Source organism: Astatotilapia calliptera, chromosome 18 (genome assembly GCF_964374335.1).
Source record: "Astatotilapia calliptera chromosome 18, fAstCal68.1, whole genome shotgun sequence".
Taxonomy (NCBI): domain Eukaryota; kingdom Metazoa; phylum Chordata; class Actinopteri; order Cichliformes; family Cichlidae; genus Astatotilapia; species Astatotilapia calliptera.
In genome coordinates, this window is record NC_137439.1 from 20,577,321 (window position 1) to 20,595,024 (window position 17,704).

Sequence of the window (17,704 nt, forward strand, 5' to 3'; positions counted from 1 at the left end):
TTTATTCCCAGTCAAAACGCTTCTTCTCATCTCACTCTCGCTGGTCCCTGCAGCGGATGTTTCTCACTTTGGTTTTTTACTGGCATGAGGACAGGAGATAAGATGGAATCTCAAGTTAGGGATTAAGCTACTTGGCTAGAGCTAAATGAACTTCATGAAAATCATTTTGGGCTCTGAATTTGGGTGAGTAGCAAATACTTGTTGTGCATAGTGGAACTAGTCTTTTAAAAATCCTTAATCAGTTGCATGCTCCCACTTTTTAAATGTCATAACTGCATGTTCTGTATCTTCTACCTTATCTCTCACTTTCATACAAAGTGCCCTTTGCCTAACAGGTGTTTTTGCTGTTTCATTCTTTTGTTTTAATCCACAGGTGGCAGCACTGAGGCCAGCAAGCAGCTGTGAAGTGGACTTGAGAGATGAAATCCTCGGTTACTCCTGCGACTTTGTTTGCTCTTTGGTACGTCTCACTCCAATATTTTTAATAACTACAATATTTTTGCAGAACTCAATATGAGGCACATGTTAGCTTTTTGGTAAGAGTATTCAGATAATAATGCAAATTTTTATGACTGAATCAAAAAAATAGTCCTTAACCCTTGCTATCTTTAGATTCCACTCAGACCTCTTTGACTGAACGTAAGCTATGACACTCACATTAATAACTCTGTAAGTGTGTTTACCTGAAGACAGGCATTCTTCTGGCCTGTTTATTCAAATATGCAAACATCTGTATGCTTGTATACTAGAAGTAAAAAGAAGATCTGCTCTGAGGCAGGCACAGAGGCACATACTTTCACTTTCAAATACTAAGTGGACACCAAGGTGATAACAGTGAGTGGGAAAGATTTGCTCAGAACATATCAGACTAATAGATCAAACTCCATACAAGGGTCTCTCTCTTGGTCATTTACAGTTGTGTAATAGCATCCAGTAGGTGCTCAAAAAGAAAAGCGCTAACCTTTTAACACTCTTGTTTTCACAGGTGGATGCTTTCCCTCATCTTCTTTGTGCAGCAGCTCAAGGCAGTAAGAATTATTTTATAGACATTTATATTCATACTTAACATAACTATTATACATAGCATATCTACTCCGAGTTCTAGTACTATATTGCGAATAAATTATACATTGAGTAATGAATAGTAATGAATTTTAATTTAAGAAAATCACATTTCATTAATTTTTGTTGCCACATTTTTAAACATGTTAATTTTACTTTAAATATATTAGCATTAGCTTTAGATAGCTATCCCCATCCATTGCAGAGCTTAGTCCAACTACAGTGGCTCAGGTTTGAATGAATTCTTTCATGTAATTTGCTAAACACACTTGAATTACATTTTCCTTAATGCAGCCGGTGCTACTGCTACTGTTAGAGCAGCCAGGACTGTAGTTTTATGTTCCGTTTATCAGTGTAACATAAGCATAGCCCCGACTCTGCTGTTCAGTGAACTCAACATGTTATTGCTTATCACAATCTGTATGTCGCTATGCAAACAAACATACCAAACAGATAGACTCTTAAGTTAGGATTTGCTAAGTATTTCCCAGGGGAATCTCACTGCACCTGGAAGACTGTTCAGCTCCTTATCTGTTGATGTTGTTTATCCCTGGTACTTTATGTTAAGCCGCATACTATGGGCTTTTGCACACAAATACTTCAAAATGCTAAACTGGACGTGACAAATGTATTGGTTGAGTTCCTGTTTTGCCTATTTTTTGTCTATACACAGTATGTTTATAGTAGCTACTTAGAGAATACATCATAATAAAATAGAGAAAATGCAAATGATAAATATATATATATATATATATATATATATATATATATATATATATATATATATATATATATATAAACAAATTTAAAATAAACAAATAAACTGATCAACTTCCAAGTATCACAATATTTTTCTGAACCAGGCAGCCAAGCTGAGCATTGGGCTTTCCTATACTTTTAACTCACTGACCAAAGTCAAAGCCTTTTATTTTAATTAATAATCATGGCTCAACTATTGTAGCAAGCAGAACAGGGCAGGTGGTTTTGTTGCCAAAAAAGTGTGCGAGTGGTAAAAAGACCATGTTGTTATCCAATAGTTTGTGTTTAATACTAAAAAATTACTAATAATAACTTTCACATTTGATATTCTCAAATGTCTCACTTTGTGTTTTCTTGCACAAAGAATTTAACTTTAATATTCACAGAGTTTTAATACTTAGCATTATTCACATATGACACCATTGGCAAGCAAACAGTTATAGCTGTGGTCAGAAGTTTACATATACTCATCATGGACATACATGGATGTCATTTTAATGATTTCTTTCACATTGCGCAAAGTGGATGGAACAATGAAACAAGAGGACTACTACTTGAAATGAATTTGAACACAAATAGGTCGTCCAACAAGAAAATGATCCTAGACATATCGAAAGGCTAACAAAAAGCTTCTAGAACCAGCTCTTTATCCTCTTGATGATATTCGAGTGTGCGTAGGTGTTTGCCAAACCACTCTACACATGTCTACATGTGTTTTGAAGACTTGGAGAAGGTATTCGACAATGCTCCTTGAGTAGCGCCCACTGTGGGGGGTGCTGCGGGAGTATTAGCTGTCTGGCTTGTTGCTATAGACCGTTCAATCCCTGTACAACTGCAACAGGAGCATGGTTCAGATTGCTGACAATGTTAGACTTATTTCTGGTGGGTGTTGGACTCTGCCAAAGCTGCCCTTTGTCACCGATTCTGTTCATAATTTTACTGGACAGAAATTCTAAGAGTAGACAGGTGATGGAAAACTTTAACTTTGGTGGTGTTTGTTGGCTAGAGGTGGCAGGGGCAGGGATAGCTCAGTAGGTAGCATGGTTGCCCCATGATTAGAAGGTCGGGGGTTCGAATCCACTCAACGGGAACCTGAGGGTCCCTTTTGCACTAGAGCAGTTTACACCTAAGTGTAACGTGGTGAGAATGACAGTTACCACCTCCACTTCAGAGGCTGGATGGAGCCTTAATGCTCAGTCTGTGCCAGGAAACCAGCCATTTTAAATGGACTCCACCAATTCTTCCATGAAGCGTGGTGAAATATTTGGACAGAATTATGGTAGAAACTTGTTGATGGCTATGAAAAGTGTCATGTCAAGGTATAACTCACCAAAGGACATTTATACCAAATATTAAATGGGGTATGTGTATATACAGGGAGTGCAGAATTATTAGGCAAGTTGTATTTTTGAGGAATAATTTTATTATTGAACAACAACCATGTTCTCAATGAACCCAAAAAAGTCATTAATATCAAAGCTGAATGTTTTTGGAAGTAGTTTTTAGTTTGTTTTTAGTTTTAGCTATTTTAGGGGGATATCTGTGTGTGCAGGTGACTATTACTGTGCATAATTATTAGGCAACTTAACAAAAAACAAATATATACCCATTTCAATTATTTATTTTTACCAGTGAAACCAATATAACATCTTCACATTCACAAATATACATTTCTGACATTCAAAAACAAAACAAAAACAAATCAGCGACCAATATAGCCACCTTTCTTTGCAAGGACACTCAAAAGCCTGCCATCCATGGATTCTGTCAGTGTTTTGATCTGTTCACCATCAACACTGCGTGCAGCAGCAACCACAGCCTCCCAGACACTGTTCAGAGAGGTGTACTGTTTTCCCTCCTTGTAAATCTCACATTTGATGATGGACCACAGGTTCTCAATGGGGTTCAGATCAGGTGAACAAGGTGGCCATGTCATTAGTTTTTCTTCTTTTATACCCTTTCTTGCCAGCCACGCTGTGGAGTACTTGGACGCGTGTGATGGAGCATTGTCCTGCATGAAAATCATGTTTTTCTTGAAGGATGCAGATTTCTTCCTGTACCACTGCTTGAAGAAGGTGTCTTCCAGAAACTGGCAGTAGGACTGGGAGTTGAGCTTGACTCCATCCTCAACCCGAAAAGGCCCCACAAGCTCATCTTTGATGATACCAGCCCAAACCAGTACTCCACCTCCACCTTGCTGGCGTCTGAGTCGGAGTGGAGCTCTCTGCCCATTACCAATCCAGCCACGGGCCCATCCATCTGGCCCATCAAGACTCACTCTCATTTCATCAGTCCATAAAACCTTAGAAAAACCAGTCTTGAGATATTTCTTGGCCCAGTCTTGACGTTTCAGCTTGTGTGTCTTGTTCAGTGGTGGTCGTCTTTCAGCCTTTCTTACCTTGGCCATGTCTCTGAGTATTGCACCCCTTGTGCTTTTGGGCACTCCAGTGATGTTGCAGCTCTGAAATATGGCCAAACTGGTGGCAAGTGGCATCTTGGCAGCTGCACGCTTGACTTTTCTCAGTTCATGGGCAGTTATTTTGCGCCTTGGTTTTTCCACACGCTTCTTGCGACTCTGTTGACTATTTTGAACGAAACGCTTGATTGTTCGATGATCACGCTTCAGAAGCTTTGCAATTTTGAGACTGCTGCATCCCTCTGCAAGATATCTCACTATTTTTGACTTTTCTGAGCCTGTCAAGTCCTTCTTTTGACCCATTTTGCCAAAGGAAAGAAAGTTGCCTAATAATTATGCACACCTGATATAGGGTGTTGATGTCATTAGACCACACCCCTTCTCATTACAGAGATGCACATCACCTAATATGCTTAATTGGTAGTAGGCTTTCGAGCCTATACAGCTTGGAGTAAGACAACATGCATGAAGAGGATGATGTGGACAAAATACTCATTTGCCTAATAATTCTGCACTCCCTGTAATTGACTCTCTCTATATAATTCTGACCCTGTGTTAGTTAGACAAAATCCAAAATACATTAAATATTATGCATGTAATATTTATTTAAGACACAGCTCAAAACACATCTGTTTAAACTGGCTTATTCGCTTTAATGCTGATTTTATCTGTTGTCACGCTCTGTTTTGTAATTTTGACTTATTTTATGTATTTTATGACTATTGTTCCTTTTATTAATTGTGTTTTTTGTAAGGTGACCTTGGGTTTCTGAAAGGCGCCCTCAAATAAAATGTATTATTATTATTATTATTATTATTATTATTATTATTATTATTATACTACTTGTTTAAATATTTTCTGTAGCAATAGAAAAATTCCAGCGTTTTCTATTCCCACAAAGTGCATTTGGTTATTACACTGAACCCCACTGTCCTATTAAAAGTATAACTGACCGTTGCACTTCATTTTCTGAAAGTTGGGGCGCATCCCATGAAGTTTAGATCTAAAGCAGACAGGTTAATCAACAGATGTGCAGAAGGGTCTCACTAATTTTCACCAGTGTAAATATTTAGTGGCCTTAGAGAAAACATTACTAATGTTTTCAACACAGATATTTCTGCGGTGCAACACTCCCAGAAGACACACACACACTGATGTTTGAACTCAGTACAGGTTTTCAGTAGAATGTCAAGACAAAATAATTCTTATCAAGGTCATGTCTATTTAGCCATCAGTGTGAGAACACTGATATGTGCAAAGCTTTCTAATCTGCACTGTTCAGTCTCTATAGGAAACTATATTTTTTCTCAAGACTGAGAATCAGCAAATATAATCAGCCTGCTGTTCTCTTCTAATGCTTACGAGCACCTGTGTTTTGTTTGTTTTACTTTTCTTTTTTCAGGGAAACACTGAAGGCCCGTGTCAAGGTAGAGACTGCTCTGTATGTCGGTGTCTTCCTGCCAAAGGTGCACGGGTATGGACTGTTTCTCTTCACAACGTTATGAAATGGAACAGAAACTTAACTTGGTTTTTAAACTGAAAGGGTTTTTGTCTTCATTAGTCTGTCAGGACTGTTATGCAGGATGCTTTACTGTTGGGGTGGATTTAGCAAATCATTAGTTTCTCTAATAATAATAATAATAATAATAATAATGATGATGATGATGATGATGATGATGATGATGATGATTATATCTCTAGAACAGGCAAAAAAGAAAACAGTTGAGTGAAACTTAATTAAGTCACACAGAGATCTGCATTGTTGTTATTCTAAATACAAGCCATGAATATCTTCACTGGAAAAAGTGTTATTTTAACAGTGTTTTTGCTTTGTAGGGCGCTCCTGGTAGACTAGGCCAGGAAGGTCCACGGGGACTAATGGGACTGCAGGGACGTGAAGGGCTTCCTGGAGAGAAAGGCAGGAAGGGAGCAGCTGGATCACATGGCCCAGAGGGGCCTAAAGGAAGTCAAGTTAGTGTTCATTTCCATGTTGGTGTGAATATATATATATATATATATATATACATATATATATATATATATGGGTTCAAAATAATGCCAAAAATGTTAAATGATGAATTTCCTCTTTATTTTTTGAGACTAAGGATGAATGAATAGCTATTGCAATAAATGTCTTTATATTACAGGGAAAGACTGGTGCTCCTGGTTTTCCTGGTAGAAGTGGTTTACCAGTAAGTAAACTACTGTTTTTTATAGATTTAATTCCAAATGTCAAAAAATAAACATCTCATACTGACAGCAATAACTAATTTCATGTGAGTAGGCAAGTGTCTTTTTACCCTCAGGGTACCCTGGCTTCCTCTTTTGGTACAGAAGAAATGCTTGTTAGGTTAACTTGTGATTCTAAATTGGCTGTAAGGGTGAATGTGAGCTATACAGAGGACACACTCTGGACCTGGTCATCACCCATGGGCTGTCCACCAGCGTGTCCTCTGTTGTTGACTTGGCTGTCTCTGACCACTACTGTGTGTTTTTTAACATCACCGGTTTTATTCAGCGGAAGACCTCAGTGCGAACTGTGAGGAGGCGCTATCTAACCTCTGAAGTGGCTGCAAATTTTACCAGGGTTTTAGTCAAATGCCCCCCTGTGATTTTACCTGCACCCTGCGATTTGATTTTTAGTTATTTTAACAGCAAACTGAAGAAAAGCCTTGACTCCGTTGCTCCACTCACCACCAAAAAGATTAACGTAAAACATGCATCACCCTGGAGAAACGAAGAAGTCAAAAAACTCAAAAGAAATTGCAGGGCAGCAGAAAGGAGATGGAGGAAAAATAAAAATAATATCAACCATCAAATATTTTCCGAACAACTTAAAATGTACAATAATACATTAAGGAAGTCAAGAAATTCATACTTCGCCAAAATAATCAGTATTAACAAAAATAATCCCAAGGTCCTCTTTTCCACCATAGATCATTTATTTAACCCTGATTTTAAAAGCTCCAAAAGAACCCCCACAGACTCGCTCTGTGAGCAGTTTGCAGACCACTTCAGGGGAAAGATCAGCGCCATCAGATCTGATATTTTATCTAATCGCGATATGATTGTGAACACATCTGAGGGCTCGATTGTACCTGAGGAGACACTGGACAGCTTTGTCCTGGTTAATGCTGAGAACTTTCAGAAGGTTTTCTCCACAGTGAGACCCACCACATGTCTTTTAGATCCAATTCCTTCTTCACTCTTTAAAACACTTTATGGATTTTTTGAGGCTGAGCTTTTATACATGATGAATTGCTCTCTTCAGTTGGGTGTCTTCCCTGCTGCCTTTAAAACGGCGGTGGTGAGGCCCCTTCTGAAGAAGAGCAATTTGAATTGTAATGATTTTAATAACTACAGACCTGTATCCAACTTACCATTTTTAAGTAAAGTCTTAGAAAAACTTGTTTTTACTCAGATTACTGATTTTCTCAATGATAGACAGATCCTGGAGATATTCCAGTCTGGATTTAGGGTGAACCACAGCACAGAGACGGCTCTCCTAAAGGTTTTAAATGATCTTAGATGTAACTGGGACGCCCAAAAGCTCTCAGTCCTGGTGCTACTGGATCTAAGCGCAGCCTTTGATACAGTAGACCACGCTATTCTTTTAAACAGACTAAAACACATGGTGGGCCTCTCTGGTGCTGTACACAACTGGTTCACTTCCTATCTCTCTGACAGATCTTTTATGGTGAGTATGGATACATGCTCCTCTAAGATCCATAAAATGACATGTGGTGTGCCTCAAGGGTCGGTTCTAGGCCCTGTACTTTTTAATTTGTATATGTTGCCTCTCGGCAGTGTCATCAGGAGGCATGGAGTGAACTTCCACAGTTACGCTGATGACACGCAGCTGTACATCTCCGTGTCTCCTGATGACACCAGACCAATGGATGCCCTTTTTAACTGTATCTTGGATATAAGATCTTGGATGGCAGAAAACTTTTTACAGCTTAACCAGGACAAGACTGAAGTTTTAATTGTCGGTCCTGAGGCTCAGAGAGAGAAACTCTTGTCTAAATTAGAGGCATTTTCACTATGTCCTTCGCTACAAGTGAAAAACCTGGGTGTTATTTTTGACTCTGAGCTTGGTTTTATCCCACATGTTAAACATGTAACCAAAATTGGATTTTATCATCTAAAAAATATAGCCAGAGTCCGCCCTATTCTCTCTCGGGCCAACACGGAGATGCTGATGCATGCTTTTATTACCAGTCGCATTGATTACTGTAATGCCCTGCTCTCTGGTCTTCCTAAGAAGAATATTTCAACTTTACAACTCTTGCAAAACTCGGCAGCTCGTGTGCTGACGAAGACCAGAGGGCGGGCCCACATTACACCGGTTTTAGAATCGCTGCACTGGCTCCCCGTGTGTTTCAGGATCGATTTTAAAGTTCTTTTATTGGTTTTTAAATGTCTTAATGGTCTTGGGCCTTCTTATCTCTCAGATCTGCTTTTACCATATGAACCCTCGTGGACCCTGAGGTCCTCTGGTACTGGCCTTTTAATTGTCCCTAAAGTCAGGACACATACTCACGGAGAGGCAGCTTTTCAGTGGTATGGTCCTCGTCTGTGGAACAGCCTGCCGGAGGAGCTCAGTGCTGCAGAGAACGTACATGTTTTTAAGAACAGGCTCAAGACCCACCTTTTTAATTTAGCTTTTACTTAGCGTTTATTTATTTTTTATGCTTATTTATTCTATCCTGTTACTCTATTATTAATTTAGGATTTACCGAATATTTTTTGATTTTATTCTTATTCATTTTTTAATCTTCTTACTCTATTTATATTTATATTGTATCCTGTTCTTATTTATTTTATCATTTTACCCTGTATATATCGTATTGCGTCATATCTCCAGTGTTTCCTCGGAGGGCGCTCTCTGCACCGGGGCTGTTATTGACCGTGGCTGCTGGGTCTCTGGGGTCCTCTCAGCCTGGTTGGGGGGCTCCTTGGCCTCCCTCCTGCTGTGTGCCCAGCCCGGAGGCTGCGGTCTGTGACCGGCTCCCGGTGCAGACGGCTCTCTGTTATAATGTTTCCTCACTTGGCTCATGCGAGCCCAGCCCAATTTTTACTCTTTAAGTGTGCACGTGTGTGTATGTGTGTGTGGGTGGGGGTGGGGGGATATATGTGTATTGAGAGTGTGGGGAGTGAGTTGGAGGGTGGGGTGGGCTGCTTTTAACTATGTAAAGCACTTTGTGCTACATTTTTTCTGTATGAAAAGTGCTTTATAAATAAAGATTGATTGATTGATTGATGTAGCTGGCCTCTCTCCCGATAACAGCTGGAATAGGCTCCAGCTCTCCTCGACACTGAATTGAATTGGCAGCTGACAAAATGGATAGATGGACTTCTCTTATGTGCTGATCATTTATTTTTCTACAGTGTCAAAGAAGTAATCAATATCAGGCAGTCTGTCAGTGAAAATATGGTGTCCGCAGTTGTGTAACTGCCCAATTCTTGCAGTTAAAATATTGGAGGCTCATGTGTTATGCCCTCTAGTGGACAAATATAATACACACTGCTGGTGCCAGTGTGGTTCTCTTCACTACAACTTGAAGCTGTATCTTCAGTATGCTGGTTTACTTAGTCATCCACCACTATATAATTATAGTTATAGTGGCCTTTAGATATCACTGCTGTAAAGGATATGTACATATCATTTTAAATTAACAAGGAAGACAACAACTGTCATTTCCAACACTCTGTGTTTGTACGTGACCACAACTGTGCTATTTTTCTCAGGGTCACCCCGGAGCAGGTGGTGAGCCTGGGTTGCCAGGATTAGATGGTTGTAACGGGACACAAGGTAGGCCGGGAATCCCCGGTTTGCCTGGTTTGGATGGCCTCCATGGCTCACCGGTAAGTAGAGATGGACCGATCCGATATTACGTATCGGTATCGGTCCGATACTGACCTAAATTACTGGATCGGATATCGGAGAAAAATAAAAAATGTAATCCGATCCATTAAATATCACGAAAGCACCTCACAAAACTTGCAACACGCCGTAACTCGCCTCAGAACGTTAGCAGTCGGAGCAGTATGCATCACGTGATAGAGCGGCTGTGGCATGCGGGACCTGTCGGTGGTCTGGATAGCATTTGGAGCTTCGCTAGCAACCTGGCATTTCATCTCCGACAAAGTTATCCCCGAGAGAAGTAAAGCAAGTGTGTAAGTCCATCTCTGAATGTTTGTAAAGCATTCCCACGTTAAGCTTAACAAGCGACTGCCTCTCGCTCTCCGGCTGCTACTTCAATCGTGAAACTGCTTAAATGATCAGCTGATCGGCTTTTCTGTCGCGAGTCCGTGTCTCTTGTTTGTTTTTGGCCCACTTTGCACCAGAAAGAGGAAACCAGCGGCTGAACAACAGCAGCACATTTAAGCTTGATCAGCTGTTGTTAGAATTTATTTATTATTACTTTCTACACCAGGATCTTTTTCTACAGCTGACGTAACTGTGCAGGGGCGGATCTAGCAAAGTTTAGCCAGGGGGGCCGATAGGGCATGAACAGGGAAAAGGGGGCACAAAGACATACTTTTCTTTCTTATTCTCATTTAAAATGTCGAGCTTTTAATAAATAATTATCTGACACCCAAAGTTTTAATTTGATGTAAAATGAATAGAAGTCAATTACTGTATATAGTGACTATTAAGTCTAATATATACCCTAGTAAGCTATAGTACTTTTTACTTTGGGAAGGTACCATCTGTGCAGTCTGCAATTTTGTTGAAGAAAGATGTTGAATCTATTTAATATTTCTTGAAAAATAATTGATTTCTGTGCATTTTTTTTCACACTGCATCAAATTAAGGTTGATTACGTCGATTAAGCATCATGAGGTGGAGCGTGAGGGGTGGTTCCCTATTTTTTATTTATTTCTTTTTGTTGTTGCTGGGAGTTGGAACCCTATTAGTTAGGTTGCTTAATATTTACGCTAAGTACTCTTTAAAATACCAGAATAGGGAGGATGGTGTAGGTCTAAGTTTATTAGATTGATCAGTATTGCTGAACTATGAAATATTTTTTTTGTATACAGGTATAACAGAATAGCTTTAGTGTAGTTGTTGTTTTAAACTTGAGTATGAACTTGCAGACTTGCAAAATGCAGCAAGATATTTTAAAAAACAGTTTTGTTGATTAAAAAACACTATATCGGATTCATATCGGTATCGGCAGATATCCAAATTTATGATATCGGTATCGGTATCGGACTTAAAAAAGTGGTATCGTGCCATCTCTACCGGTAAGTAGAATACTCATGTTTTAAATTATTCATTCAATGGCGAGACCTTCAGATGTTCCACCATCCTCTTTGAAGACATTTCATTAGTGGTTTAAAAAAAGAGTTACATTACTCATAGTGGACATGTTTTAGGTATCTCTACACTCAACTACCTTTCAGTACAATACAAGTGGTAGGATGATACTTAAACAGAACAATATCTATCAATGACACATATGCAGAATCTTGTTGCTGCTTCTTCTTCTTTTCTTCTTGCTTCTTTTTAAACTGCCTAAAAGACCCTTTGTGGCAGTTTCCTTTGTAAAAATGGTGACCATTGTAACAATATTAAATATATCATGAGCTTTAACTGTGTTTTTGTCAGGGATTACCTGGGCCTAAAGGAGATAAAGGAGAAGCTTCATATTTAGATGCACTTCCGGGAGTTCCTGTAAGTTCTCCTACAGTTAACACCCCTCTTTGTGTGCATTCCAGAATCATTTGTAATATATATGTACCCTGTCTGTAAAAATGCTATCCTCTTTTTCTGTCTTTTCTATTTTAATTTGCAGGGTGAGCGTGGGCGAGATGGACAGCCTGGCCCTCCTGTATGTTTTTTTAAATTTGAACAATTGAACAATTCTCTGCGAAACACTTTCAAAAATTAAAGCAGGCAATAAATATCTTAAAACTTTCTCTCCGTATTGTGCTCTTCATACCAACTGCTACCCGAACACTGCATTTTTAACATGACTGCATGGTTTCCTAAAACAGGGAAGACACGGATTTATTGGTCCTAAAGGTTACAGTGGTCCCCCTGGCCCTCCTGGCCCTCAGGTAATAAATGCATAAAAATAGATAAATATTTATGCATCTTTTATTTCAGTATCATATATCACTGAGTGTCACTTGTGCATCTGTGTGCATTTAGGGTTTAGAGGGAGCTGCAGGCGTGAGAGGACAAACAGTGAGTCATAAGCTTCACAGTATTTGACAGTGCTTGTTGAAAACTATTATACGGAGATACACATATGCAAAGCCAACACTTACTACACTTTTGGTTATTGGGCAGGGTGATGCTGGAAGATCACTGACAGGTGACGCAGGTGATGAGGTAAGAAACCTTTTTGGTAATCATGAATTATCTATCATTAGCCACGTTTTTTGGAATGTGAATTTGGTTTCACTAGCCACCAGTGTTGGTCAAGTTACTTGGAAAAAGTAATCGGTAACTAATTACTGATTATTTCCCGAAAAATGTAATCCCATTACTTTACTGATTATCCATCCATTCGCTTCCGCTTATCCTTTCCAGGGTCACGGGGGGCGCTGGAGCCTATCCCAGCTGTCACAGGGCGAGAGGCGGGGTACACCCTGGGCAGGTCGCCAGTCTGTCGCAGGGCTAACACATAGAGACACAGACAACCATTCGCACTCACATTCACTCACAGATTCACACCTATGGGCAATTTAGATTGACCAATTAACCTATCCCCCCTAACTGCATATTTTTGGACTGTGAGAGGAAGCCGGAGTACCCGGGGAGAACCCACGCAAACATGGGAGAACATGCAAACTCCACATAGAAAGACCCTGGCCTGCTGGTGGAATTGAACTCAGGACCTTCTTGCTGTGTGGCAACAGTGCTAACCACCTTTACTGATTACTTATTTTGAAAAGTAATTAGTAACTTAGTTACTTTTAAAAACATGATTTATCTCCTAAATAGGTAATAAAGCAATAGCTCTTTCAGCCCAATTCTACTTTTTCTGCATAATCCATCATATAAAATGTAATCAAATGAAAAAGTCTCTTTTTAAAACTTGTTTTATTAGTTTTAATCTTTTAACTTTATGCATCAAGCAAACATTAAATTATATGCCACATTCTCTGACTGGAAGAAATTTGTTTAACATTTAAACCTATTTTCTGCATATTCCAGCATATAAAATAAAACAGTTTTCTGTGTTTACGCTCACTCTTTCATGTAAAACACAGCAGAAAATAAATAAAATCAAAGACTCAGCGGTCCGGTTGCTCTATTTTCACCTGTATAGCAGGAGTGGGGCAGGCGGAGGTTTGCCCTGGTGCAGGTGTGCCGCAGCGGTCAGTGGAAGGATACGGCAGTTTCTCTGTGAATTTCACATTCCAGCGGCAGCATATTTGGTGCTTGCTCAGATGTTTAGGGTTTTTTTTCGATGTAAAAAGAAGTTTTCTTCCCATGCAGTGAACAGCGAATGCTAATGTTTTTGTCACTTTTTACGGAATCAAACTCAAAGTAAGGTCAGTACTTCCAGGCTTTAAACGCTGCACTCGTTACATTATCCATTGTTGATCTGCACACAGCTGTTGCCAGAATGTCTCACTCGCTTACGTCATTGTCATGAGACACTCCCCCCCAAAAAATCAAGGTTTTAGTAATGCAGTGTGCTTATGGGAAAGTAACAGTAATCTAATTGCCTTTTTTGCAATAGCAATCCCTTACTTTACTCGAAAAAAGTAATCGGATTAACGGGTTACTGCCCATCTCTGCTAGCCACACCCAGACACGATTGCTGCCAGACCTGCTGAATAAAGAAATTACTTAAACCTGCCTGATGAAGTGAAGTAGGCTAAAAGGTCTAAAAAAAAAAACCCCAAGAAATTCAAGAACAACTAAGAAACAAAGTCAAACCCAGCAATCATATGACCCTCTATGAGCAAGCACTTTGGCGACAGTGGGAAGTACAAACTCCCTTTTAACGGGAAGAAACCTCCGGCAAAACCAGGCTCAGGGAGGGGCGACCATCTGCTGCAACCCGTTGGGGTGAGAGAAGGAAGGCAGGATAAAAGACATGCTGTGGAAGAGAGCCAGAGATTAACCTGTACAGTGGTGAACCTTCCCAGGAGTGGACAGGGTACCACAATTACTCCATGAGTGAATCAATGACTCATCCAGGAGATCACAAACAACTGCAGAACAGCATCTAAAGACCTGCAGGCTTCACTTGCTGAGACATGGCCAAAAATGGTGGTGATGGTGTGATGGTGTGGGTCTTCTTTGCTGCTTATGAACCTTTGTTTACTTCCCGTAACTGATGTAACCACGAATTCTACCAGATAATCCTGAAGGAGAATGTCCAGCCATAGTTTGTGCCCTAAAGGTCAAGCATGGTCAGGTTATGCAACAGGACAATTAAATACAGCAAAACACCACTATGAATGGTTCAATAAAAAAACACAACATGTAGGGCTTTTGGTATGACTTTGAACAATCCATTCATGCTCAAAAACCCTCCAATGTTGCTGAATCAAATCAATTTGGCAAATGAGAATGGGCCAAAATTTCTCCACATTGATGTGAAAGACTCATTACCAGTTATTGTGAACACTTGGTTGTATTTCTTCCTGCCAAGGCTGGCACGGTCAAGTATTTGGCAATATATATTCTCCTTTTATAAATGATGCGAAAAACTAAGAAATCAGGAAAAGGGAAAATGCTTTTTCATGATGCTGTATATTTTGATGTATATGGACAGTCAAATGCCTCAAAAATGTCATGTTACAGGGCGAACAGGGCCCGCCTGGCCCACCAGGACCAGAAGAAGTTGTAGAATATCCTCCACAATTTCTTTCACCAAAAGGAGGCAAGGTGAAGCCTTTTTTTTTTCTTAAAGCATTTGATTTTTAACTTCTTCATATTTTTTATGCAGATGCAACAATATTAATCCATGTTTTTGATCATTTCGTGTCTACCCATCCATATAGCTTTTTATTTTAATTTACAAGTTGCAGTTCAAACTCTACTCTTCCATCTGGATTTTTGTTTTATAATTTCATCTTTTTTTTTGGTCTTTCTCCCAGGGTGACAAAGGTTTTCCTGGCCCATGTGGACTAAAGGGCTTAAAGGTGGGTTTTGATATGCCTGTGTACCTAGAAGTCATGTGTCAGAGGAAAAACAAATAACTCAATTATTGTTTTTTCCTATCCAGGGTGGTAGTGGTGACTACTACCCTCATGAATTGAAGGGAGAGCAAGGAGTCCTCGGATTTGTCGGATTTCGGGTAAATGATTTAAATGACACTGGACAATACACTTAGACAAAGACAAGTGAATATACATAAAAACGTTTTCAGCTCCTTCTTTCCATCTGTAGGGTCCTCCAGGATTACCTGGCAGGGAGGGACTAGCAGGACCTGAGGTGCAGCTTACATATGATGTTATTATGTCTTACTATACTTTGGCATTCTTTCATATTAAATACATTAATACATTTTCAGGGTTCTCGAGGACAGAGGGGACTTCCAGGCATCAGTGGAAGAACTGGACTAAAGGTGACTTTTGTTTATACATCAGTGAAATCAGTATTACAATTTTAAGAAAAACAGAATGCCACTGGGAGAAAAAGTTAAAAGGCTTGGTTTGATATAGATATAGACACTGTTGTTGGTTCTTCAGGAGACACGTGGTTAGCATATTTGCTATACATTTAGAGAAGGACTGTAAATGAATTACTGACATCTGGTGGTTACTTAGTGGAAAGGGTTGCTAACTGTAAAACTCCAATGAAATTCCTTGGTCCGTCTTCTCACCTGTAGAAAAAATGCGCATCGGTGCCATTTCTTTTCCTAACCATTCTTTCCATCTTACACAGGGTTACCCAGGAGATCCAGGTCTCCCTGGTGATACAGTCCTTCTTAATGGAAGTCATGTGAGAGGTGAGACCACAGCTCCATCTGTACTCTTATTACTACATTTTTCCCCGTTTTTGTTTACATGTAAAATGTAACAATATATTAGTTTCATAAATAAAAAAAATTCTGTCACTCTGCTGGGTGGAGCACTCAAGTTTTGCGAATGTGATAACTCAACAACAAAGTGATGTAGGAATTTTTTAGTTGATAGCATAGGTGCATCTGCTAGGAGGGTGAGGGGTAGCACAGGCAGCTACCAATATTTTGATAGTTTGCAACAGCTGCTATTCTGCTATTCTTTTATTTATCACTGTCAAAATACAGATTTAAATAAAGTGGTTCACTGGAGCTGTACAGTGTGATATTTACACTTACACACTGGGGGAATACTGGTGGTTGTGAAAGGGCTTCTTTCAGCTTGTTTTCAGCTTGAATTATGTCAGTCACAACTACACTACACTGTGACTATATATTTACTAAAATAATAAAATAACACAGCAATATATGTAGAGTATCACTTTAAATAAACACCTTTAAGTCACTGTTTTGCTTGTAGATTTATGGTTCAAATACAAATAGGTCCATAAATCCAACACCGGAGGCACTGACTTTAAAACAGATGGTTAAGATGGAATTAAAGTTCGTACTTTTATTCAAGGGATTTGACAAATAAATTAGCATTAACCATTTTCATATATATAGTTCTCCATCTTCAGATGCTCAAAGGTAATTGGACAAGTTAATGATATTTTAAATACTTGAGCCTTTCTGAAAAGGAAATGACTTGGAATGAACTCAAAGTCTGTTTTCTGCGTCCTTGATCACAAAGTAATCAGTAAACAGGCCTCACCTGGCCATGAAACTGCATGTCTCCAATTACTTCTGAGCCCATGAACATGTCTAAATGCAAATCTGCATTTTCCTCACATCTGGACTTAAAATCCAACATGGTGATGTACAAAATTGCAACTTAGTTTGTAGTCCGATTCACCTTAATGTATAGTAAAACAATAATTACTTTATGACTTTATGTTTCAGGTGCTAAAGGTGACCGTGGATTTCCAGGACAACCTGGACTCCAGGGGGACACTGGGTCCATGGGCATTCCTGGGCCCTCTGGCCCACCAGGGTTATCAGGTCAGACTTCAGACTTTGCTTCCTTTCTTTGATGGCGAAGCCTTGTGTATTTTGATTTAGTACTTGTGCCGTATATATCACTCGTAATAATTATGATAATTCTTGCAACCTGACAGTTGTTAAAATACTCTGTTGCTGTGGAAATTACTATGTCAGTAATCAAAGATTCTCTCTGCTACTGATGGTCTGTGTTTTCACAGTTAGAAAACTGATCCTACATCATTTTAAATTTTACATTTTCATCTCACACCCTTATAGAGGGCCAGGGTTTGCCTGGTCCACGAGGGCCCCCTGGTCCTAAAGGCTACAAAGGAGAGCCGGGAAAGTATGATTACTATTCCATTGCCGTACCCAAGGGAGCTAAAGGACTCCCGGGACCTAAAGGGGCCACAGGCCCTCCAGGCCCCCCAGGTATGCTCTCTCT

At 39.6% G+C, this 17,704-nt stretch overlaps 1 protein-coding gene across 2 annotated transcripts in view; it reads left to right on the forward strand.

Annotated features, from left to right (window-relative positions):
• The first annotated feature begins 27 nt into the window (after window positions 1–27).
• Window positions 28–17,704, forward strand: part of LOC113010977 (ephrin type-B receptor 1-B) — a 436,216-nt gene continuing 418,539 nt past the window's right edge. For both annotated transcript variants that reach the window (XM_080292596.1, XM_080292597.1), the window contains exons 1-20: window positions 28–183; window positions 374–460; window positions 986–1,028; window positions 5,640–5,711; window positions 6,074–6,208; window positions 6,385–6,429; window positions 9,989–10,105; window positions 11,856–11,921; window positions 12,043–12,078; window positions 12,245–12,307; window positions 12,402–12,437; window positions 12,543–12,584; window positions 15,018–15,101; window positions 15,314–15,358; window positions 15,442–15,513; window positions 15,606–15,650; window positions 15,730–15,783; window positions 16,104–16,167; window positions 17,182–17,280; window positions 17,539–17,691. In XM_080292596.1, coding sequence (XP_080148722.1) covers window positions 420–460; window positions 986–1,028; window positions 5,640–5,711; window positions 6,074–6,208; window positions 6,385–6,429; window positions 9,989–10,105; window positions 11,856–11,921; window positions 12,043–12,078; window positions 12,245–12,307; window positions 12,402–12,437; window positions 12,543–12,584; window positions 15,018–15,101; window positions 15,314–15,358; window positions 15,442–15,513; window positions 15,606–15,650; window positions 15,730–15,783; window positions 16,104–16,167; window positions 17,182–17,280; window positions 17,539–17,691 — 1,312 coding nt within the window. In that variant the 5' untranslated portion in view covers window positions 28–183; window positions 374–419. The remainder of the gene's footprint in view (window positions 184–373; window positions 461–985; window positions 1,029–5,639; window positions 5,712–6,073; window positions 6,209–6,384; window positions 6,430–9,988; window positions 10,106–11,855; window positions 11,922–12,042; window positions 12,079–12,244; window positions 12,308–12,401; window positions 12,438–12,542; window positions 12,585–15,017; window positions 15,102–15,313; window positions 15,359–15,441; window positions 15,514–15,605; window positions 15,651–15,729; window positions 15,784–16,103; window positions 16,168–17,181; window positions 17,281–17,538; window positions 17,692–17,704) is intronic.